At 44.0% G+C, this 26,244-nt stretch overlaps 1 protein-coding gene across 10 annotated transcripts in view; it reads right to left on the minus strand.

The window, feature by feature from the left end:
- LOC138569465 (uncharacterized) overlaps positions 1–26,244 on the minus strand; it is a 2,298,575-nt gene that overhangs the window by 567,844 nt on the left and 1,704,487 nt on the right. For all 10 annotated transcript variants that reach the window (XM_069647455.1, XM_069647449.1, XM_069647446.1 and 7 more), the window contains one exon: positions 2,226–2,390. In XM_069647455.1, coding sequence (XP_069503556.1) covers positions 2,226–2,390 — 165 coding nt within the window. The remainder of the gene's footprint in view (positions 1–2,225; positions 2,391–26,244) is intronic.

Raw genomic sequence — 26,244 nt, forward strand, 5'->3', positions numbered from 1 at the left:
AGTCTGTTGGAATAAGCAGGACACACATTTCTGGGAGGAAAATACGGTGAAAACTAAATACCATTGATGGTAAAGGAAAATGAGCATAGGAATGCAATTAGACTGTTTTTCACAAAAAGGGTACTGACTGCATAAACCATTTCTCAAAAGCAGTAGTGAAGTAAAATCAAAAAGGTAATTTTCAAATGCTTGAGAAAAATACATTAACAACAGAGCTGAGTAAGTAAGGGTACACCTGAAAATCTGTGTATAACCAGCAGGTAAACCACTGGTAGGACAGAGGAGAGATGTCGTGCTTGCTACCATTAAAGTACACATTAGAATAAGCTCAGTACCCAAAAATGTGGGTAAACAAATATGAGTTACAAATAACAAAACATGCTGATAGTCTATTAATAAAAAAGAGTTAGCTATTTAAAAAGAATAGATATAATAAAATCAGGCAAATTCACATGAAAACAGCAATGATATTCTGCATAGACAGAACTGTTAAGTGTAATCGGTGCATCGGAAATGGAACAATTTTGCATATTAGAACCAGAGAACTGTCTCCAAGCGCTTTAATATTAGCAGTCATTACTTAACTTAATGGTGTTCATTTTATCAAGCTTTGAAAGGCCAAGTCGGTGATGTCACGATTCCAACAAAGGACCTGCAGGTCTCTGGGCCCTTGTCTTACAGGACTACCTAACTACTAGCATCAAAACACAACTTGAAATGAATATTCTGTATCATGCTTCCAGTTTCTTTACACTTTATCCTAAGCTTTGATAAGGCTCATAACTGTAGACATATGCTTTTGAACATCCGAGACAAGGTTGCTGGTCTCCCTCCATGATGTATTATATACTCTCAAACTAGAGAGTCTTAACATCTGGCCTTACTATCTGGCATACCTTACCATACACCTTTCTACTTTAATCTGCAATAGCATGCTCCTCAGCAATCCAACATTATTTGCACAGCCCTGTTCCTCACCCACAATGTGTTACTCACTTTCCTACACATTTATCCATCTTTTCCACCCACTATGTTGCAATTCTCATATACTGCAGTAGCCACATTTCAAACTATTGCGCTTTTTGGAACATGTCTTCTATTTCCCAAGTCTTAGTACTACAATGTTTTGCTCACTTCCAAGTCCTAAAAGGCAAGAAACAAACCCACATTTATCATCTCTACCAAAATATTTTAAACTCCTACCTAATAATAGATGTTAGGGCAACATAATCCTTGTTGTTCCTTGATATGGCACAGGGATTGAAATAAAGATTTGATGAGCAGGTACTAAAAGCAGCTTATGGGTTCAGGCACAACCCAGTAAGCAGTACCCACCTCTGTGGAACAAGGAGCTAGTACGCAGCATGCAGCAAATCTAACTTCCACATGAGATGCAAAATATAACTGTGTCCATTATGTGTGGCTCATTATTCTTTTCTTCTAGATGTGTCCTAATGCTACTTTGCAAACAAGCACATACTCAGATGTAATGTCATGACTATAGGTTTACAAGTAGTTCTGGATCAGGGGTGTATTGAGAGCCAAAAGTGGCCCAGGAAATATTGTTCAAACCTATGCGAGCAAGCTCAACCCCTCAAAATACAGGCTAAAGGATTCTCCCACGAGAACATTTGAAAAAAACCAACAAATATTTAACTTTAAAGCACATCTGTCTAGCTTTAAAACAAATGATTTACTTCAAAAGGATGTGGGCGGGGAGGAGATATGTAAGGACGAGGGTGTGGTGCATGGGATGCAGGGAAAGAGGAACAGGAAATCTGAGTACCAACACAAACGAGGCCCACTGTGAAATCTCCAGAGTTCTCTGTACGCCAGTCCACCAATGCTCCTGACAGATGTTGGTGCATAGCTAACCAGGCTCTTCTAGACTACCAGCAGCAACTAACATCCTTTATTAGGTTCTATTGATTAGCAATGGTATTATCCCTTGCACGTCACAAATGACTCTCCATAATACATTCAACAATTTGTATGACTTACGGTACTACATTTTGAGGTAGATTTTGAATTTTCTCAACATTTCGATAAGCAACTTAAATTTGAACATTAAGCAGATGTGGCCTTTTCTGAACAACCTTACGTGTTACTATGGACTATATTTTGGATTTGAAGAAATAAAGCAGATTTTAAGCCGACAAATGAAACTCTGCAGTACAGATTTTAAGCATGGACACGAGAAATTATCAAAAACAGGAGAGACCAACCATGGCATAGCGCAGGCACTGCCTCCACCGGCATTTCTGACGCTTTAGGTTTCGCCCACCAAATTTGGGCTTATCCCGGCAAAAGTCACACCTGCCACAGTCCACCTTCTGCAGACAAGCTTCACATTCACCACACTTCCGGTTATTACGACGATTTGACAAATGCTGTTGGGAAAGAAAAAGATAAGTAAGGGGCCAGCGCAGCAGGAGAAGACAAAGAAGGGCAAAATGGAAGAATGATTACTCTAATTCCAAGTAACTGGCAATTTCTACAAAAGTGAAATACCTTCAGTCACAGGGTATTGCTACCTCTGTGTTTGGTGGGTTGGGCCTAAAAGAAACGTGCAATACCTATGTTTTTTCACCTCATATTGGATGCTGATTTTTTTCATCAATAACCTTAAATTTAATTCTTATTTAAACAGAGCCAAAAAAGGACTCCTGAGAACCATGGAAATATGATATCAAATGACTGCTGCATTTAATTACAGACACCAGCAGATACTTACATGCATCATAATTTACAGGCAGAGATCTGTCAGAGAACTTAAGGTCATAAGGGTATCATATACAAATAAATCCCATTAATCAAGGTCCACGCCAACAAACAATGCTTTAAAGTATGCACTTATAATTAACATTTCATAAATATCTGCATTAAGAGTTCCAGTAAAGGGGACAATTCTAGCTGCAGCAATTCTTTCATATGTTCATAGTCGAAAAACATTGCAATGCAACCACTGCTTCTGCTGTAGGTATATTGGCTGATGGACTTGAGAAGATGTAAGTTGGCACCATTTCTCTCTACTCAGAATGTAAGACCATCTGTGAACGTTGAATTACATACCCCTATTCAAACTCAAGGACAGATAATCAGAATATAAAAGGCATACTCCACCTGCCTAGATTTAGAAGTGTGTAGTTTGCGGTTGGTGAAAGAAGGCTCAGGAAGCAAACTTTATGAGAACCAAATGTTTATCTGAATATAAACGCGCCTAGGACATTGCACCACAGTTCAGTGTTTTACCCATTTAAAGCGCCACTGTCAACGCACTGCAGGCTGAAACTTAAAAGTCACAAGTATAAAGACTCTGAAAGCAAACCTGTTGATAACAGCAGATGTGATTTAACATTAGTGGCCATGTATACCTTTGATTGCACTACATTTATTCATAATTTATTTTTTTTATCTTGTGAACTGGACCATTAAAAAGACTTATTTATTCAGGGTAGATAGCGAGCGACACAGGGCTCCGAAGAAGTACCATAGCTTTACTATGCACTGGGCATCAGCTTTCCACATTGAGTATATACCATTTTTTAAAACATAAATGATGAAGGCTGTGGAATGCAATGAAGTGAACTATTTTTCAAGGTTTGTCATTTCAAATTATGAAGTAAAGCCATTTCCTACAAACATGAATCGTGTGTGCAGTCTATAATTACACTTGGCCTCATTACAAGTGTGGCGGTCTGGACACAAGGGCACCCTTGCTGCCGGACCGCCACACTACGAGGTCTCATCCTGCTGGGCGCAGAGGCCCTGGCAGCAGAGTTGCCATGGAAGCACCTGCACCGTCAGCAATGGTGCTTCCGAGTTCCCATTCCCATGGAGTCCATTGGACTCCATGGGAATGGGAACTTATAAGATCTGTCACCTGACTTCCCTCTCCGCCGGGACTTGTAATGTCGCAGTCGCACCGAGAAGCCTGGGGCGGATCCGGTGTTATGGGGTCAGCGGCAACCCGCCAGTCGCACCAGCAGGTTACCGCCGACCTCATAATACCGACCTCATAATAAGAATAAGAATATATATTTATGCAAGCTGCTATACATTTTTGGGGGGTATTTGCCTATTATTAGTTAGTAAAACAGACTGATACACCCCTTATCTGTAGGGCTGGCAGTGCCTCTGTTATATGCTCTCCAATGACTACTTGATTTACCCCTTTGGCTGCAACTTCACAGAACTCCCTCTGCGCCACCCTGTTAAACTGTTCTGCACACTACAGTGGACAGATCACTCACCATAGTGACTACTGTAGTCCTACTCCGTAGTCCCCTTTAATCCATACTTGCATTGGCGTCCACTCCCTCCACCGCAAGGGACGGGACCAAAGCCTTTTGCACTGCAGAAATAGCACTTCCCCATCGAATTGGGAATGACTGCTCTGCTTACGCAAATTTTATATGAGGAGCGTATGGAGGAAAGGGAATTTAGGACTAGGAGTATAATAGCCACTACAGTGAGTAATTGTTCTTATTCGTACAACCCGTCCCCTTTACCCCACATTTGTATTGGCGATTCCAATACAAATAACCAGGTAGGGTGGTGGTACAGCGATTATTTATGCAAGTAAGTTTCTGATAACTACTTGTCCAAACACCGAGTGTTCCTTAGAGCCAAAGAGAAGACAATAATTCCTACAGCAGGCTGATGCAGTAGACCAAGTTGCAGCCTTACTAATGATGTCCCAAGGCATGTGTCGCTGAAAAGCAACTGCAGTGGCCTTCGCTCTGACTAGATGAGTGTTTTGATTTGAAATAGCACACAGATATATTTCTGCTTTCTCCCCAGTACACTGAATGAAAACATTGGACTCTGGAGGGCAATTATTCACACAAACATTCAACTAGGCTGTAAAATGGCTCTTCTACGGCCTCTTTATTCATCAAAAGCATACATAAATGAATATATGCAGCAGGAATAATAAATGAATAAAAGAAATATGTAAAAAATATATCACCGTTGATACAGCAGCAAGGTACACCCTCATCTCACCAGAATTCACTGAAAAGCTCCCAAACAGTCAGGTAGAGAGATTGCGGCTTCAACAGGCCTGGTTCCATCCTCCCAGCAAAGCTTTCTACCCGACTGCCTTGTTGCCCTTTGTTTTTTTTTTTACAAACTTTATTTTGTATTTTATTTCAAGAGCTCTGATTACAATCATACAGATAGAGTGAAAACATGGTATTGTTCCTTCCGTTCCCCGTTTTCTTACATTCTCATGCTATTACTTGTTCTGTTGAGTTCTTGAACATAATAATTAATTAACAATTAACAGTTAACAGCCAACAAATATTCCCTCCCCCCTCCCTCCTCCTGCTTGTTCTCATATTAGTAAGGATCGGTTCAGTTAATATAAAACATGTCCATTTGTGTCTCTATGCAGTTCTTATCCTTGGGATGATTCGCTTTAGTCTTCTTGATCATATTATGGAGAATTTTACGTAATAGTTTAGGTTTAAAGTACATTTGTTCTTTGTCTCTAGTGAATTTGTGAAGGGGCATCCATGTATTCAAATATTTCGGATATGAGCCGTATGCCAAGGCTGTTACCTTTTCTAGGGCCAGGATTCCCCATAATTTGACCCACCACATGGCTTCTACTGGGCCTTGTTTATTTTTCCACATGTGTGCCAAGTTAATCCTCGCTGCGCTCAACATGTGGGTAATGAGCATGGCATTGTTTCCGGTGTTGGCGTAAATATTCTCGATTGCTGCCCCTAATAATATTACCACTGGGTCCATGGGGAGCTGTACTTTCGTTATTTCCTTGATATGACTCAGGATTTCCTTCCAATATGTCTGTGCCCGAGGGCAGGACCACCACATGTGAATCATGTCTCCCACCTCTCCACAGCCTTGCCAGCACAAGGAGCAGTAACTAGCTTTGATAGAGTGTATTCGCTGTGGGGTCATGTACCACCTAAGGCACAGTTTGAATGCCGCCTAAGGCTCAGTTTGAATGCCGCTTCTTTGATTGAGGCACATTTAGAGCTCTTCGCTGCACAATGCCATATTTGCCCACATGTCTCTATAGGAATAGGCTTGCCCACCTCCTCCTCCCATTTCCTCATATAAGGGAGTGTTTCTTCTAGATCAGCTCCACAGAGCAGGCAGTATATTTGCGATATGCCTTTTTCGGGTATCCCTTCTTGTATGTTGAGTTCCAGCCCTATAGGTTGGCGAGATGCTCCCTCTTTCACCTTAGTATTTGTGTGAATATACTAATTTGAATATAGTCATATCGTTTAGTTTCAGGGACCAAGAAATTTTCTTTACATCCTTCAAATGTTAGGGGTACCCAGTCTGTGTAGAATTCTCTTAAGGTAAGATTCTCCCCTCCATCCCAACGGGACCAGAAGTGTGGTTGTACACCTGGAGAGAAGTCTGGGTTATTGGCCATAGGTGTAAGTGCCCCCCCCCAGTTGTAGCTTCCTATTCCGTAGGGCTTTGTCCCAATACCCACAAAGTAGCTTTTGTTGTTTCCAATAGTGTGCCCCCATTCTCCCTATGTCTCGGGCACAAAACCCCCAGGCTTTCCAACGGGGTCCTTGTTGATTCTTTTTCGAGGTTTACCCATCAATTCTGATTCTCTCTTGGGGACCATTGTAACATGGGCGCCACCTGCGCTGCCCAAAGATATCTACGAAATTCCGGCACTCCCAGCCCTCCCATAGCTTGTGTTCGGAAAAGGACTTTTTGGGGGATTCTTGGCTGCTTTAATTTCCAAATGAAGGCTATAACTTTCTTTTATAGATTCTGGATTGCTGGGGGTGGGATTTTCAGTGGGAGCGCACCCATTATATATAAGAATCTAGGAAGTAGGGACATCCTAACTGCAGCTATCCGTGCTGACCATGACAGCTCCTGCATATCCCATCTTTTCAGATCTTCTGTCAAGGTTGTCAATAATCTCGGGATATTTGCCCCATAGAGCTTCCTGTAGGAAGGTGTTAGGTTTATGCCTAAGTAGGCTATGGGTACTTGACTCCATTTCGGCTATTTCCCCTCCCACCCTGCCACCCGCTCAGGGTTTTTTGTGATGTTGAGTGCGCTAGATTTAGGGTAGTTAATATGGAACCCTGAGACTTCCGTAAATTTCTTTAGCATTGCGATTCTGTGGGGGAGTGAATGCTCTATGTCTTCTAGAAAAAGAAGGACACCGCATGCATATAAAGCTATTATCTGAGTTCCACAGGTCCCCGTGTACACCCCCAGGATGCCTTGTTTTGCTCGTATCCCTTATGCTTTTTCAATTTGGCTGCTAGTAGCCGATTGGCTTTGTCCCCTTTTATATAGTACATTTGTTTTGTTTTTAGGACGAGTTGTGCGGATTCGTTCGCATAGTGAGCCTCTAATGCAGCTGTAGTTTGTTTGCGTTCTCGCCAAGCTCTTTGGGATTTTTTGTCTTTATATTGTGCTTCTGCCGTCTTCACTTTAGTTTCTAGTTCTTGCTTCTATTTCTTTTCTCTTTAGGAATTTCACTGTATGTGCAATAAATTCCCCTTGAACTACTGCTTTGCTAGCATCCCATATTATCCCCTGGTCAATCCCTGGCGTAGTGTTTTCCATGAAATAATTCCTTAACACCTGCTTAATGTCCGTTCTCAAAGCTAGATCTTTCAATAGCAGTTCATTTAGTCGCCATGGTTTGAGAGTTTGTGTCTTCGGGTGCAGCATTTCCATGGTCAAAGAGACCGGTGCATGATCTGATATACATCGCACCCCTATTTATAACCCTGTGACCTGTGGGATAGCCGTATCGGAAATTAGGATCATGTCGATCCGGGAGAACACTTTATGTACTGCTGAGTAAAAGATGTAAACTTTCTCCTGAGGACGAAAGAAGCGCCAGGTTTCAATTAACCGTAGGTCTCTGAGGAATTGAGCCAAAGCTCGTCTGTTCACATTGTCGCTGGATGTTGCTGGGAGAGTTTTATGCATTGAGGGGTCCATAACGCAGTTAAAATCTCCCCCTACAAGGATTTGCCCTCTTCCCCACTCTGCTACTTTTGGGAGAAGCTCCATCAGAAACCGATCCTGCTTTTCATTAGGAGCATAAATCACCACCATGGTCAATTGTTGGTTCATTAGAGTTCCCCCCAAGATTAGATATCTCCCTTCCGGGTCTCTTAACAAACTGCTTCTCAAAATGGACTCCTTTAGCTATGAGAATTCCCACCCCTCTCTTTTTCGTCCCACTCGAGGCCAAGAACTGCGTTGGGAAGGCTCTGTGCCTCAACCTATGTTCATCTTCCGGGAGCAAGTGGGTTTCCTGCACCCACACCACTGAAGCTTTCAATTCCCCCAGCCGTCTCATAATTGATCTTCTTTTTATAGGGGAGTTTAGCTCTAGAGTGTTAGCGTAACGAATGTTAGATCAGCCATGTTTGGGGTTAAGCATCATATTGTTAGTCCGTTTCCTTTCCACAATAACCTTTGGGCACTGCATTTGTTTTTGTCCTCAACCATAAGTTGTGTTTTATATAGAATTGCTCCCCCCCTGTATCCCAACTTCTCAAAACTTTGCAACGGTAAGAAATAAAATAAGTTGTCACAACAAATTTACCAGGAGTTAACTTTCCGAGGAACAAAGGGTTCCATGTTACCCTTCCAGCCCTCTCCCATCCCCCCCCCAATCTGTCCCCATCTCTGCACCGGTCCTCTTGCCCTCAATAGAAAGGCCCTTTAGTGAGAGTCAATCTGCCCTCTTCTCGGTTATTACCTCTAAAGGGTCGCCGTGCAGGCCCTCTCTTCCCAAATAATAATTGGCACCCAGAATTCATAACTTACAAGCAGCACTGTATCCCCTTTGTATGGAATCATCATACCGGGTTTGTCTCCTTATGTTCTTTAATATGACCTTATAGGCGAGATTGTGCTGGTTTCCATTGTTCTCTCTCCCGGGACCCGCTTTCTTTAGAGTGTTCCGACTGAGACTTTCTTTCGGTAGTGCTTTCGTTCCCTTCCATGTCTCTCATGAGTTCCTCCAACTCTTCTTCCTTCGTGACCGTGTATCGCTGTCCTTTCCATTCGAAACGGAGTCCATCGGAAAGATCCATCGATATTGGATTGCCTTATTTCTTAACCAATCCGTTACCACCCACAACAGTTTCATCTTCTGTAGTGTGGCTTGCGCTAGGTCCTGATAGAGCTGAATGGTTATTGATTGGAATCGATAGAGTCTGTCTTACGAGCTTGCCTTCATGATGTCTTCTTTTAGTTGATACAAATGTACTCCGGTCAACACATCTGGGGCCAAATTTCTGTTGATTTGATAGGTGGAATAGACCCTGTGGGTTCTATCCAGAACTATGTCTCTCTCGTCTTCCGGGCCCAGTATCTGTTGAAATAATTCAATTACTGTGCGTTGAAGCTCAGAATCTGGAATTGATTTGGGCAAGCCTCGAATTCGTATGTTATTGCATTTTGATCTATTTTCCTCTTGTTTGCTCTGGACTCGGTCGAGCTTTTGCACCAGTTCCTGATCTCTTCTGGACAGCACATCTTGTTCATCTCCTTGCTCCGCTAATGTTGTTTCTGCTTCATCAATCCGCTTATCTACTGCTGTGATTCCTTTATTGAGGTCTGCTATTGACTTGGCCAGGTCAGAGGCGCTCTCCCTAATGTCTTTTTTAATCTCCTGTAACATCTCCAGCAGGTCAGACTTGCGTAGAGGTGGGTCCTCTTGTATCAGTTTATCTCCTTGAGTAGGAGAATGTACCTGAGCGGTAGTCTGTTGCAGACTTCGTTTCTGGGTGTCTGCAGCTTGCATGAGTGCCTTGATATCGCCAGAAGATGCGCCTTTCTGCTTCTGCCCCTGCTTACACATGTTTGCTGGACCCGGAACTAGCTTAAACCTGGAGCCTGGTTACAATAAAGCTTTCCAGGTTCCTTGCCCTTTGAAGCTCTTCACTGGTTCCCAGATGTGGTAGCTGATGCCACCTTGCGTTGTGGTCATAAGGCTTGTGAGATGTGTACGTAGGCCCTTCTAGGACTCTAATCTTCTGCTTATTCTTATCGTATGCTCTATGGGCTCTCACTTCCCTTGTTGCGGTATAGGGTCTCCTTCAATTCTTTAGGGGGGAAACTCTGCGTACTAATATTGTCGCTGGCCAGCTGCCGTGGGTTTAGTTACTTGTCCTCCCCTCTTCCTGCTTGGATGCATCCTGTTGCCTCAGATTTTCCTTTAGCGCCTGCAAGCATATCCTGCAGCACCCTTGCAGGGGCACTGCGTTCCTTAATCAAGGTGGGTGTCTTCCTCCAAGTATAGGGCTCTTAGCTTGTGCGGCAGCCAGGGATCTCCCTCAGTTCTCGGGGTATTCTCCCACCTACTCCTCAGCCCCCTCCAACCGAATTTCATCCTCAAGCGCCTGCGTTTAACTTCACTGCCCCCCCTCCTGTCTCCAGCTCCGGGGAGTGGGATCCAATGCACCCGCTATCCCCTGTGCCTGGGGCTCTCTGCAACGCCTCTGCCGCGGTCGCCACACTCACCAGTGTCCGCGCCTCCGCCCTCTCCAAGGCTCGTTATGTACTCGCTGGGCTCCGGGCTGTCTTCAGCTGCGGCTGCCGTCTTGTCCGCACCGCCTCCAGCAGCATTCACTCTCTTGTCCGTCCGCACGACGGCCTCTTCCCGGAGCTCGCCAGCAGATCGTCCAGGTGAACTGCTTCCACGCTGCTGCAGTCAGGGCCCTGCCGGCGCTGGTCGGGGAAGAGAGGGGCAGCGAGCCGCGGACGCTCACAATCTCTGCCACGGCGCAAGTATGTCGATGCGTCCCAAGTGCTCAATGGGCTATTAGGTTTTCGGTGCACTGCTCCGTACTTCTCCTTCAGAGGATTGGGGTGACATTGCTTAAATGCTGCATGGAATTCTGTAGTTGTGGCATACATCCTTGTACTCCTCCCCCACTGGATAAGTGGCGGCCGCCATTTTGGCACGAATCCGAAGCAGAGCGCGACTGAAGACTGCCTCAAACTTTTCTCCCGGTATATTTCACAGCTTCATTTCAGCATCTTTAGATTCCTTAGATATTCATGGTTGTTTGGGTCGCTTTAGTAGGGGTGTCGATACTTCCAAGGGGAAATATGGGCCTCAGGGCTGGAAGGAATCACGGAGCTCACCGAGGAGCCATCGCCCCCGTTGCCCCCTGTTTTAAGCCTTCCGCAAATGCGGGCTGGCACCACCTAGAATCTTATGGCTCTGAGTTCCAACTCGTCGGCAAGAGTGACCCATGGTAACCTTCAAGGAGCAGAACTCTTCCCTTTCTCAAGAGAACATGAAATCAACTCCATAACTCACACTCAGTTTTGACCATGTCCATGGTAACTTTATCAGGTACCAGCCTCCACTGGCTTATTCTAACATATTTGCGCACATTCTATCCGAGGTGTCCTTGTACAAGCAATGCAGACTATCATAAGCAATGAATAACATTGAAAACATGTTTACCAATGGAATAATACGAGCTATGTTGATAACCTGTTTATCGGCAGAAAAGTTCACATCAAGTGCAGATTTCACTGAGGCCTGGAGCAAATGTCCATTATGGCTTTCAAGCGCACCAGCAACATGTTTTAGTCCAAAGCATTACAATCCACCTTTGAACATTTGCCTTCCATAAATCAGTGTCACCAAGGTCTGCTTCGGAAACCGAAGAAACATCATAACTAAGTTAGGAATACACTGAATACAACAGCAGAAATATATAATGACAACAATCACACAAATACAAGAAAACGCGTAACGGAGAGTACCTCCAATATCTGGAATCCTGGAAAATAACCAGTCCCACCAATTCCCGGTATGGTATTGTGTTACCTGTACCATTAAGTCTTTCAAACTTTGAATGTGATTTTCAATAGACTGGGAATGGTCACTTAAATTTAAACAGCACATACCTTCAATGTGTTGCAGCCCAGGTTATGTTTCAGCAACAAATAATCAATAGCAGCATGATTTTGCAAGTCTGCCTTTCTGGCTATCTAAAAGCAGTTCCTCTAAAGCATGAGGTATGGTGGAGTCCTTTTATCACTAAACATGCTAATTTAATTAAAGATCCGATTCTGACAACAGGCGCACATTTGAATCACAGTCTGGGGATAGCCCTACAGATTCTAAAGTTGATCTTCTCGTTCAATGTAATGCTGGTTGCAAAGGAAACATCATTAATCCAAGCCGTGTAATGGCACATGGTCCTCCAGAAATGTTAGCTGGAATGTATGTGTATATGGTGTTGCCACATGAAAAAAGCCATCCTGTCGGAGGTTTCACATGGTTTAAATGACTAGTAACTTCAACTGTATGATTACACAAGATGGTGTTGTTCACATTGGTTCATGTGCTTGGAGCGCGTGAACACAACTGCTTCTCAAACACAGCTTGCTTTTTCTCTTTGGTTACCTTCAGCTGTTGACATTTGCCAACCCCTTTTAGTTCACAGGTCATGCAATAGCAAACATTGCCTTGTGTGTCATTATAAGTTACTATCCGAGTAAGGTTTCACCATTTTTGGTTGGTTTCTTGGAGAAAACAAAATATTTTTAGGTCGAGAATACTGCCGGTGCGATCGCACAGCACTGCCGGTCCGATAGCACAGCGAAAAGAGCGCTGCCTTTGACATCCGTGCCGAGCCTGCTGACGCAGGTTTGAATCCTGGCAGGGCCAAACTCAGCCTTTCATCCTTCCGAGGTTGATAAATAAGCACCACACACCGTGGGTAATAAGAAGCGCTCAGATACCTGAGGGTTTGTAGCACTATATAAATGCTAAATCATGAAATTATCAATCATCATTGCCGCACATTGGAATCCTCCATTAAAGAATCATTGTGCAAAGCTAAAAAAAAAAAATCGGTCTAAAATTGACGCAGGCGTAGGCACTGCTACTAAACATGTGGTCAGCAAGTCTCCTGCATTGTGCACGTCAGTCAAACAGAAATGCAAAATATTCAAAACCCTCCGTCCGAGATATGCCCGCATGTTCTCCATTTGGGCAATCATTGGCGAATACCCCTGCCGTGTTAAGGATATTTCCTGTGCAGCCGACGTTCTGGTTCCTTGAGCCTGCACCTGGCGTGTTCTTAACGCTTTGCAAATCCTGTTCTTCGTGCCTGTTGTGGTGGCGCGTTGGCCTTGTGCGGCCTCTGAACATCATTCCTCTTTATTGTCAGACTCATATTGGTTGGCTGCACAGATAAAACACCTTTCTGTAGTGTGCTGCTTAACCCTCCCAGACAGAGTCCATGTTAGGGAGAATTCTCTTATAAGGCTAATTTCCCAAACCTAGTGAGTCCCCCAGCAGCTTTGCTGGATTTTTGGGGTTTGTTTTTTTCTCCTGCTGAGAGACTCTTTTCCTCCCACTCTTAGGCATGATTTGAGGTATGTCTTTGACTTTTGTGTGCTTATGGGCTATGGGGTCTTTTTACTCCATAGGGTATCATCTGTTTTAGTGTATGCGTTACACAGCACCCTCAGGGGTGTCATAGTGACCCCCAAACATAGACTCCATACCCTGGGACTGACAACTGTCTCCAAGGCATGTAAAGTCACCATTGACTTTACTAGTCCAAAATTGTGAACAGAACCAGTACAAACCATCATATTGTGGAAGTATTGAAGGGGTTAATTCGATTGCCCCTGGGTCTGTTTCCAAGGGGGCACTGTCCAGTCCCCCCTTGTCGAGTTTCTGGCTGGTGGCAGTGGTTACCACGCAAAATATTCCACCAGAATATTTCCTATGGGATTTTCCCATTGATTTTAAACGCACCACTTTTTGGTGCAATGTTAAAGATACCGCTGGTTTATTTATTTAATATAAAATCACCGGTTGGGTCTTTTTGCCAGAACTCTTTTCTAAAATGGCGTTCGTGTCCGTGGCCCTTTGTTCCACTTTTTGGCGGGCTTCTCCACAAAAGCCCTCCAACTGGTGCCACTCTGTGTGGGTTCCACAGGATGTGTGGGTGGGGGAATTGGCACCCTGGACTGCATTGCCTTAGCAACTCAAGTCGCACTCTGTTCTGATTGGCCCAGTGGTGAGCCGCCCGGCTCACCACTTAGCATGTATGAGTGAAAGCTAGGCTGTTGAATTGAGGTTTTTCTGCATAAAAGCAAGGCTTTTGGGACTGGAACTTCAGAAGTCGTCACAGAACCTAAGAAATCCGAAGAGGGGAGAAGCTGAGCCATCTGCAACGACGACACCACTGGTGGAGACCTGCTGCAACGACCTCACCACTTTCCCGACGACAAGAGAAGATCTTCTGCTGAAAGAGTCTTCTTCCTCTGAGCTGGTGGGATAAACCAGTTCGCCATTTTGCCTTCCAGGACGTCTTTTGGTCGAATCGCCCGTGCCAAGCACCCCGGCGGCTGGATAGCCAAGCTTCCCCACTGTGACCGCGAATAACAGGAACGCACCTTTTTTCACCGAACGAACTCCGTGGCTGGTCTCTTCCCTGGGCAGTGCAACGACTCCAAGATTCCTCCTCGACAAGATCATCTCTTTCCCTGATCGAAACCACGAACTGCACCCGCTGCCAGGAACAACTGCCACAGCTGGAGCTTCCTCAACTTTAAAGGTACTGTGTTCCACCTGGCCTCCCTTTCTACGGTTTGCTGAAGGTGACCCTTAAATCCTTGGCTTTCCAACTGGGTTGGCCCCCAGACCTTCTAACTTTACCTTTTGAATCAACCCAACCTCTTTTGAACATTTTTACAAAGACTTGAATGCATTTCTCAACTGTGTGATCTTGGAAACATTTGATATTGCTCCATTTAAAGTGGGCCTGGCCTATGAACTTTGGCTCTACAGTAGACTTTGCCTTCTTTAACTTGTTTTGGTCTTTTAAAAGTGTTGCGAACTGTTTTATTTTCATGACCTGTTACGCTCACCTGGCTCCCACAGGGGCGTCGATCGGACCCGGACAGCTGCGGTCTCCACCCACGTGATGCGTAGTGCAGCGATGACTGACTGGATCTGCCCTCCTAATCCTGTCTGCTTAACCCGTAGAAATATTCTCCTGCAAGTGGAGAGTTGGATTTAGCCACTTGTGGATTCAAGTGATGGCACCCCCACAGTCCTCCCCAACTAATCACCTCCGAAATGCCCTCACAGCAATCTCACCTTATATTCTTGAAAGATGAGCTCTCCATCTGGCGTGGATTTGCAGGGGCGCGTCGATTCACGTTACTTCACTGGTTTGAAGGCTCAGGAGAGTTCTGGAGAGTATTGACTCTGAGGTTCCTGGTGAGGACCAGTAAGTATTAAGTTCATAGAGTTCAATATGTCCGATGTTCACTCTTGTTTCCCCCTTCCTTTCTTGTCTTGCAGCTGGCTCGTGAAAAGAGGCTCTTGTGGCAGCTGGTGGCGCTCAGGTAAGAGTCTGTATTACCCGGCGCTGTCCGGTAAATTTTGCACGTGGAAAATGTGTTGTTTTGTCTCCCTTTACAGATGCGGCACGTGAAAATATGGAGAGTCACAAAAGGATGCCTCCGGTGGTAAATCAGGTAAGTCTACGGTGGTAAGAATTATATTTGTTGGTTCCCTCAGCACACCTTGTGGTTTTCTTCTGTCTCCTAGGTGCCGAAGTTCGGCAAAGAAATGATGGACGTAGCGCCGACCCGAAGGATGCTGTGAAGACTGGTGAGTATGGCGCAGCGCTGCAGCTGCGGCGCGTGCAGAAATGATGTTCTTTACAGGTCCGGAGACGAGATGGATCCAGAATCAGGTGTGGAATAGAAATAAGTTTGTTTTCTAACCTTGTCCCTTTATTTCCTCTTTGTTTTAGGAGCTCTGGATTCGAGGCGGGCGTGGCAGAAGACTGGATGCAGGCTGCAGGCACGGTGAGCGTTATGCTGCTGGATGCAGAATAACGCGAAGCGTGTGTTGCTGGTTGGGCGTGGTTTAAATAGCCTCAAAAGCAGTCCCAGGTAAGAAGTCCCTAGAACCACACCCGAGTAAAAAATAGTCCCTGTAGAAAAATAGTCCCTTTCAGGCTTCATGTTGGATTGGAGTCATTTGCACCATGGTCGGCCTGAGGTAAGTAATGACTATGAGCCTGGCGCCTTAGGTGTCAGGACTGATTTCTACTATGAGCCTGGCGCCTAAGGCGCCAGGACTAAACCCAGATAGCCTCTAGCCGGGGCTGCTGAGGTTTTACTAAATGTCTAGATGCCTGCTCCCGGGGCTGATGGGCTTGGTCCGGATGCCTGGGGGTAGGCATCATGACAGCACTCCCCCCCCAGGGCCCCTCCTCAAGTTGTTCTTCCCCTGGGCCCTGGTTTGTCTGGGAAGTTCCGATGGAATCTTTTCACCAACCGAGGTGCATGGACGTGGTCACTAGGTTCCCATGACCTTTCTTGTGATCCGTAGCCCTTCCAATCGATTAAATAAAAAAGTTTTGATTTAACCATCTTGGAGTCCAGGATATTTTTTACCTCGAATTCAGGTTCTCCATCTATCAAGATGGGGTCGGGTGGTTTGGTTAATCTTGTTCCTGGTTGAACTGGTTTTAAAAGTGAAACATGAAAGACAGGATGAATGCGCATATTAGAGGGTATTTGACGGCTACTGGGTTGATAATGGCCTTAATAGTGTAAGGTCCAAAATATCTAGGGTTAAAAGTCAGAGTTCCCTTCAGAGGTATGCGTTTTGTAGCCAGCCAAACTTGATCCCCAATCTGGTATTGTGGAGTTTCACTTCTATGTTGATCAGCATTTTTCTTAGATTTCTCTTTTGCTTGTTTCAAATGTTCTGTTGCCTCTTTAAAGGCTTGTGTAATAGTAGAATGCAAATGACTAACTGCAGGCATTTCTAAATGCTCAGGCGAATCTAGTTCTGAGGTTCGAGGGTGATGTCCATATATGGTATAAAAGGGGCTTTGTCCAGTTCCTGAATGAACAGAGTTATTGTATGCATACTCGGAAATCCATAAAATATCTTTCCAAATACTCTCGGTCTGGTGTAGCATGCAACGTAGGTACTGTTCAAGGGTCTGGTTGGTCCTCTCCGTCTGACCATCGGTCTGGGGATGGTGACTGGTTGATAACCTCACGTCGATTTGCGACAGTTGACAACATTTCTTGCAAAAATGTGAAATGAATTGACTACCTCGGTCAGAGACCAATGCGGAAGGACATCTGTGTATTCGAACAATGTTTTCGAGGAACTCCTTGGCCAGAATTGAAGCAGAAGGTAATCCCTTTAGAGGAATAAAGTGGGCCATCTTGGAAAAAAGATCCACAATAACTAGAATGGTGTTAAATCCATTAGATGGAGGTAGATCTGTAATAAAGTCTAACGATAAGGTGTGCCATGGTGTAGGTGGAATATCCAAAGGTTGTCAGAGGCCAGCTGGTTTTTTCTTCTGACTTTTGTTTTGGGCACAAATGCCACATTACATTACAAACGACTTTACGTCTTTTCGCCAGGTGGGCCACCTGAATTGTCCCTTAATTTTAGCTTCAGTTTTTGCGATACCTGGGTGTCCTTCCATTAGGGTGTCATGATACTTGGAGATGACTAGTTGTAGTTCCTTGTGTGGTAGAAATAGTCGCCTTTGATAATAAGGTAGGTCATTGATGACTGAGTAGTCCGAGCCTTTCTTCACCCAGTCCTGCAGGGCTTTTGGATTGAAGAGTTGTTGGATCTTTACTTGAATATCCTCTAGTGTCTGTAGAGTGGTTTTGCCAAGAATTCTTTGTTCTGAAATTATAGGCACCGGTTCCGGGTTCGCATAAACTTCTCCCATCCCTATTCGGGAAAAGGCAAATGCCCTGCCATTTTTACAACCTGGTAGATAAGTGATCACGAAATCGAACTCGGCAAGGAACAATGCCCATCGAAGTTGACGCGACGATTGGGCCTTGGCTGTTTTTAAATACTGCAAGTTCCGGTGATTGGTGATTACCGTAATGGTATACCTGGCACCGAGAAGATAATGCCGCTAAGCCTTGAAGGCGGATTTGATGGCTAATAATTCTTTATCGGTAACCACATAGTTTAGCTCTGGTGGCGAGAACTTTCTGGACCAAAATGCTACTGGGTGAAGTTGACCGGTTTCAGGATCCTTCTGGGACAGGACAGCTCCCATGGCTAAACTGGATGCATCAGTTTCAACTATGTATGGAAGTTCGGGGCGTGGATGCTTTAAGACAGGTGCAGACGTGAATTTCGCTTTCAGTTCTTGGAAGGCCTTTTCAGCTTCTTCTGTCCACAAGAAGCGTTTGTTTTTTCGCAAAAGTGCTGTGATAGGGTGTACAACATGTGAGAAATCCGGAATGAATCTGCGGTACAAATTAGCAAATCCGAGCATGCTTTGTACCCCTTTAACTGAACTGGGTAATGGCCACTTGACTTGAGGATTGCATCCACCTTTCGAGAGTCCATTCGGACTCCTTTTGGAGTCAGGATAAATCCAAGGAATTCAACTTCCGTAGCATGAAAACCGCATTTTTCCAATTTTGCATATAACTTGTGCTGGTGTAGTTTCTCAAGGACTGCATGAACGTGCTTCACATGGTCTGATTCTAAAGAGGAGTACACTAGAATATCGTTTATGTATACAACAACACAGACGTCAATGAGTTCACGAAGGACATCATTCATAAAATACTGGAAGGCTGCTGGTGCATTGCACAACCCGAAGGGCATCACCTGGTATTCGAATAACCCGTACTTTGTGCGAAAAGCAGTCTTCCATTCGTCACCTTTCTTTACACCTACCAGATGATATGCCCCTCGGAGATCTCATTTAGTGTAGATGCAAGCGTCCTTTACTTGATCTAGTAATTCGGGGATCAGAGGCAATGGGTATCAGTTATTAACCGTGATCTGATTTAATGCGCGTTAGTCTATGCACGTTCTGAGGTCACCTTCCTTTTTAGGCATGAAGAACAAAGCTGAAGATGCAGGGGACTTGGATGGACGAATGAAGCCATTAGCAAGGTATTGGTCCAAGTATTGTCGTAGGTGAAGGTTTTCGGGTTCCGTAAGGGCGTAGATCCTACTAGATGGAGGTTGTGCACCGGGTATGAGATCGATTTGAAAATTGTATGATCTGTGAGGTGGTATGGAGTAGCGACTGTGGCCAGGCCTTGGTTCAAGGGTTTTTTCGGGTAACAAGTATGTGCACAATCCGGGAAGGTTATTCTCTTCTCTCGCCAATCAATACAAGGATTATGTGTTTCCAACCAAGGTATCCCCAGTATTATTATTTTTTATTTTTTTTTATTTGTTTGGTTGATAAAATCAACCTTTCAAATTTTCACCATACAAAACAGCAATACATTTTTTTTTAAGAATTACATTTCAGAATTGTTTACCAGCGGAAATATACAAAAACAACAATTACAATAAATACATTCAACAATCTAAATTGCTCAATGGCAAATTTCAATAAAATTTGGCTGATGCTTATAGCATTGATCAGGAAATACAGCATCCAAAAATTGAATTGTGGCTATCTTTATAAATAGCTTATCTGATGAGAAAATATATTGCCATAGATCCTTATGTGTATACGTATTTTGTTCTTCCAGATGATTTTTTAAATACAATTTACGGGTGGATTCCAATTGAGAACAGTACACCATACAATGTTCCAAAGTCTCTTTCTGATCTAAGGCTTTACAAAATCGGCAATAATTGTCAACCTTCGGGATTAAATTTCTACGAGAAAGAACATCTCGAGTTGGCCACAGATTCAGACGGAAGCGAAGTAGCTTTTGTCGTATTTTTGGACATGGAAATTTGACTAGCCATTGGATTGGTCCAAGAGACCCCCCTCCCTTGCAGCCCCTCCCCCTTGTGAAGTCCATGGCTCGTCGGGGGTTCCCCCTGCCACCAGGGCCCAGGTGGTGGGTGGGCCACTGGCTGAAGACATTGACCAAACATGCTGTATTTAGCTAGGCCCTGGAAACCACTTTGTGAAATCAAAATGGTTTGAGCCCTGTGCACCACAGCACGGCCCCCACCCTTGGAGAGTCTCACTTATCCCTGTGGCCGCTGCTCCCTGGCAGATCTGCTGAGAGCCCGTTCCCACGAACAGACGGACATGAGCTAGCGCTAGATGCAAACATTGTAACATTCACCTTCCGCAGTGTATCGCTGTTCTCAGTATGACCCGGCCAGCAGGGCCGGGGTGGAGAAGAACTGTAAAATGGTCCCCTGACAAAAGCAGATCCCCCAAAAACTAATGAGCAAACTACTTGTGATGAAACCCTTCTCTCCATGAGCTTTCTGACTAAAAACCTGTAACCTCCATGAAGATGGCAGAATGTGTGCTTATATGACATTCGGGGTGAAGTACCCACATCCCCGTAGCTATGCGCAAATGGTAAAAGTGCCCCGGGGTTCTCATGTTATATGTTTCGCTGAAAAGACTGCACCCCAAGGTCCCATGCCATAACTGAACTAATGCTGCTAGAGTGCAAAGGAAGACAAATACAGCCCTATTGGAAGCCCATGTAAGTGGTGCACAAAAAATGCACAATATGTATGTATGTCTAAGCTCACCATGTGTCACTGCCATCAGTCTTATTAGCGGGTTGTCCCTGCGTGCTCCACCAACCTTACTACTACCTCGCTTACCGCACATGTATAGAAATGTAACAAAATGTTGTGGTTGTTAAATACTTAGCATATAGGTAACGCATTTGAAATGGCTATGTAAAAGGCACTAACAATGTTGAAAACATACGCTTTGAAAAGACTCAATGAGTATTGTATATTATATGAATGTTTATGCCTCTTCCACTCAAATCTGCAACACACGAGGAAAATATCTTTGTGAGCATATGCAAGGCCATTCCCCCTTCCTCCCCATTGAAGCCTGCCAGACGAAAAAGCAGAGGCCTGTGCTGCTTTGCTCCACCTCCCCCAATTCGGATGGAGCCGCTTCAAACATTCACATTCCCGCCGAAGCACCCAAGGCCACGGCCTGCCACCTGAATTATTTACAACCCAGCAGTAAACCCCGGCCTTAAACACAGATCCAAAGGCGCCCTTTCTTAGGCTCCACGACCCACCGGCTCACCTTAGGTTAATGGCCCCTGTAAAATTAGGACACCCAATATTATAGCAACACTACAGGAACACATTCAATGACTTCTAACGAGACATGATAACTCGGACCGCCCGTCCCTTGCCCTGAGACCCAACCTCACGACCTATGATACCCGGTCAACAGGACGTTGGTAACCATGTATTGATGTATCACCAACAGACCCCACTTTAGGTGCATTCCTCCTGTGTTGCATTAACCTGTAGAATAACCTATTAGAAGATTTATCGGGGAAGATAATATTGCAATGTTGAATGACTGCGGTGTGCGTGGCCTTAGGGCAGAAAGCCAGTGAAGACTTTCATCACTGACACTGGTCATGGCTGGCCCAACAACACCGTCCGGATGAACCAAGCTGACCTGCCCGGCCCAGCCCAGCCCACGAGGGTAACCAGTGACGTCCACCGACCACGGCAAACCTCATCGCAGCAGCACCTATAGTCAGTCGTCGCCACCCAATCCCCACGAACTTGTGCCCCCTATAGCATGTAGGTTCTTATGAAGTTTTTTGTAAATATATACGCCTGTCTTTGCTATTGTCAGACAGAGCGCTCTCGGAGTTTGCAGAGTCCTTTGCATGCCCTATTCTGATTGATAAACTCTCATTTAAGCTCACCTGCACTTTGTCTTAGCCTTATTCCCATCTTGGGAGTGTCCATTATTGTCTCTCATTGTGGGGAGGATTGTGCTATCTGGGGGACGCTCGCCTTCAATAGTCAGCCATAACACTATAACGCTTATGACCAAATAAGTTCCGTTTGAAGTCTCTATAATTCAAACATTTATTTTGGTTGGTGCACCAGTCATACTGTTGAATTTTCTTTTTTGCACTGCCTTCATTTGATAAAAGAAGCTCTAGCGAGATTGATGCATCAGCTAGTGCATTTAGAGTTGACTTGCACCATTTTTGGGAGAACATTCGATCTCTACTTAGTAGATGGACAGCCACTTTGCCCAAAATATCTGGACGATCAAGAGAGAGAAGACATTTTCGGAAAAATGCACAGTACTTCCAAATAACAAAAGAAGACATGGAAAGAGAGCCCAATTCAAACCTGATCAATGGTAACAGGGTGCATGCCGGTAAATGTAATACTTGCTTCCAGAAGGAAGATTCCAATCTGTCCCACCAAAGATCATTTTTAGGGGATTGGGCTTCAGACCCATAAGTTAAGATTGGAAGGTCTTTCTGCATATAGAAAGTTAACACATGTTTTGTTGTGAATTTTTCCGAATTTACCCATTAATACTTTAGCCTGAGCAACTAAAGACTGTAATTTGCCCTTAATTTCTATCTCTTGACAAGGGTTTGCGAGAGTATCAGTGATCAGTATCCCCAGATATTTGTAGGTGGATACCTTAACAAGGGAAGAGTTATGCAATCTCCATATAAAAGGTTTAACTTTAGCTCCTGAGTGCCATTTGCAGACCATTATTTGTGTTTTGTTTGTATTTATATTTAGATGATGCGTCTACATAAGATTCCAGACCATTTAAAAGATTTTGTAGAGCACTTTGAGTTTTCGAAATAAGAATCAGATCGTCTGCATAAAGGAGATATTGGATTTTGGTCAGGCCCATAGTTGGAGAGTCACTGCCTATCTGTTTTAGAGCAATATCCAAATCAAAAATAAATTAATTAAATACGGAAGAGGCCAAGATGCACCCTTGTTTCACCTGCATGGTGGTATTTGTATGAAGGAGAACTATTAAAGATGTCAGAGAAGATGGACAATTATATTTGATTAGTTTTGAATGTAGAAGAGATCTGTCGACTGAATCGAAAGTGACTTTGAAGTCAACAAAGGCTAGAAACAAAGTCTGTCTCTTAGCAGCGTACTCAGAAAGGAGCGTATTTAAAGTGAAAATATTAGGAATAGTGCCTACTTGTGCCACAAAACCTGCTTGAAAGGGATCATTAAGTCCAGCCTGCATAGACCATTTTTTAAACTCTCTTAGTATTATACGAGAGAACATTTTACCGGGAGCGTCCAGTAACGCTATGGGTCTATAACAGGTGGGATCTTTCCTGTTCCCTTTTTTGAATATGGGAACGATTATTGAGTGAGTCCAAGAAGGGGGGGAGTTTGCCTTCTGATAATGATGGAAAAAATTTGAAATCATATTTTTGACCAGATCTCTGGATGCTCTTTCAACATTTTATTAGATAACCCATCAGGGCCACATGCACCAGATCGAATGGCCTTCTTGATAAACAGGCGAATATCATCCAAATCAAAATTTAGATGAAAATTCGTCGTGCACTTGGCAGATGTTAGAGCAGAACCCCCTTCTGGAACTCTGTATAGGGCTGAAAAATAGGAGATCCAGTCAGCCTCAGAGACTTCATTGGCCTGTACTATTGCCTGTGGCCCAGTAATGGCTTGATTAAGAAGTGACCAGGTATTAGCAATGTTCTGACTTTGAATGGTGGCCAATAACAGTTGACTGTCGATGTGAAATAATTTGGCACGTCTGGCTTTAGTCCAGCTTCTATAGCTGGTTTTAATTTTTGTTAGCTGACTGTATCGAATACTAAGAGGTAGTTTCACAACTTCCCTCTTTTGGAGTCTAAATAATATCTTTCGATTTCTGACTTCGGGATCAACACTATGAAGAGAGGGAGGCCGGATCTTGGAATTAGATGAGACACTCGACAGTGAAGGCCGAAAAACTTGAATCATGTCACAATAGCAAATGTTGGAATTAGCTAAGTTAAGATGGGTTTTGTTAACGTCATGATTCAGTTGTGGGTGAAAGCTATCTAAAGCTCTCTCCGTCCATCTCAATTTATTACCTGCATTGTTAGAAATCAATTGGGAATATCGATATTTATCTCTCTGCATATTTGGGTCACCATTAAACAACAGTTTAGCCGTCAATTGATTGTGATCACTCACATTAGAGCTTACAATTTCAATGTCTATCATATCCGAAAAAAACCTAAGATTCATGTACATATAATCAATGATGGAGGAAGACTTCCCTCTATGCCACGTTGGGCCCGGGGGGGGGATATCGGATTTGAATGCACCATTGAGTCTGTAAAGATTATATTTTACAAATTGTGTCCATTTCTTAATTCGAGTTTGGGTGTTTGAGATTTTACTAGCTATACAATCCAGATTTAAGTCACCAGCAATCAAAATTTTGTATACTGTGTTGTCTAGGAAAATGATGCTAATCATATCGCTCAGCGTTTTGAGAAAGCATTCATCCGTTATGCCCGCCGGGTTCCAATATACATTTATAATGGCATACGATGTGGCAACCAATTTGAGACGTGACATTTGAATAAAGGGGTTGGGTGATGACCAGGGAGTGAGGCTAGTATTAATATTCGCTTGGATGGCTGTTAGTAGTCCACCAAATGGTCTACCACAAGAGCTCTTGCTTGCTGCATTAATTAGAACCTCATGTGCGTCCCAGATTGGCGTACAAGTTAGGCAAGTTTCCTGTAACAAAATCAGATTATATTTACTTAGTGAACTAAGATCGTTGTTCAAAAGATGAGTGAAGCCCCTAGAGCTCCAATTTAAGAATATAAATTCACTTGGTGACAGAGCTTGGTCTAGTTACTGCTGGTGTTCAGATTCAATGGGGGCTCTAGGCTCAATAGACCCATAGAACTGACTTTCATAGGTAACATATTTTGGCTGACTAAAAGGATGTTGCTGTTGGGAAATCTGTGAGTTAGAGTTGGGTTCAGAATGTACTTCAAAGCCAAGGTCAAACAGATCCTTTCTTGCTAACCATATTGCGTTTTGGATTACACGAGATTGCATCCAGAGTCTCACAATGTGTAGGTTGGGTTTATCAAAAAAATCTACCAATGTTAGGTCATCTGAACTAATATCCTCAAGTGCCGCTACATCTGAAAAGATGTTCAAAATGGAATTTCTGTTTAGTACAAACTGCTTAAATGGCAAATATCTACACCTTAGTACTAGACAGAAATTGGCTAAACGTTTTTGAGTAAATGGAGTGATAATAGGTTTTTTGTTGGTACCCAGGGAGACCGAATGACTAGATGTAAGTTTATTATTACTAGTCAACGGTGTGGAAGGTGACATTTTGAGATCCTTGGAAATGGCGGCTTTAAGTAGGACAAATAGTTTGGGGACCATTTCAGCCAAACGTGTATTATTTGGAACTGCAGGGCTTTGATTAAGTCAAACACAATAGTCTCTCGATGCCCATCCTGACCCAATAGTGTCAACTCTGCGGTGGAATGAGTTACAGGCCCAGAGGCAATTTCAGATCCATCGACTCTGGTGATGACATCCGAAGTGGTCTTTTTGCAGAGAGATAAGATTCATCCTAGAAGCCAACTCGTGGTCCACATAGTTTCCTATGGCCCGCTATCAATGTATGCCCTCACTGCGTGCATACGTGATGGCTGCCTTGGATCTATAAGGAACATTGGTATGATGAAGTGCAAGGTCTGAGTATCCTTCTTCAAGCTCGGCAAGCGGACCTCTACGCCCGTCGGGCATGGTCGTTTCCCGAATCAGGCTCTGTTTGATTTTTATCAGCAACTCCGACTACTCTTTTAGATGTTTTTATAGGGCAATCCCATACAAAATGTCCTGAGGCCCCACAGTACAGACAATTGCATCTGCCGTCTTCTTTCTCTTTCCTTTTGAGTTAAGGGTCCCTTGACTCCCCCGATCTGCATCGGTTCCGATACATCTGTTCCTTTGAGGGTAACATTGGGTTTAACCAATGCCCGATTCTCGAACTTAGCTCGATCAGCCTTTCTATTCTGAAGTCGGTGGTCTAACTGGACCACTAAGTCTATATATTCTGCACAATCCTGAGGTGGGTTCACAACTTGGGCCAAAACGTCTTTGAGTTCACCCCGAAGTCCACGATGAAATAATGTAATTCGTTTTACCTCTGGCCATCCGGTTTCCACCACTAACCTATTGAAAGTGGCGATATAGGTTAGTAGATCCTGGTTACCTTGTCGTAATGATAAAAGTTTGTTATTCAGGGCCTGTCCCTGTGAATGTCTGGCAAATAGTCTTTCCATGCTCAATTGAAAACCTTGAAAATCCCGAAGAAGAGGGTCATCCTGGTTAACTAATGGAATTGACCAATCCGCTGCGCTGCCACTAAGATACGATAGTACAAAGGCTACTTTGGTTTGGTCGTTCGGAAAAGCTCCAGGTCTGCA

The sequence above is a fragment of the Ambystoma mexicanum genome, chromosome 2q (genome assembly GCF_040938575.1).
Source record: "Ambystoma mexicanum isolate Mex_15411 chromosome 2q, UKY_AmexF1_1, whole genome shotgun sequence".
Lineage (NCBI taxonomy): Eukaryota > Metazoa > Chordata > Amphibia > Caudata > Ambystomatidae > Ambystoma > Ambystoma mexicanum.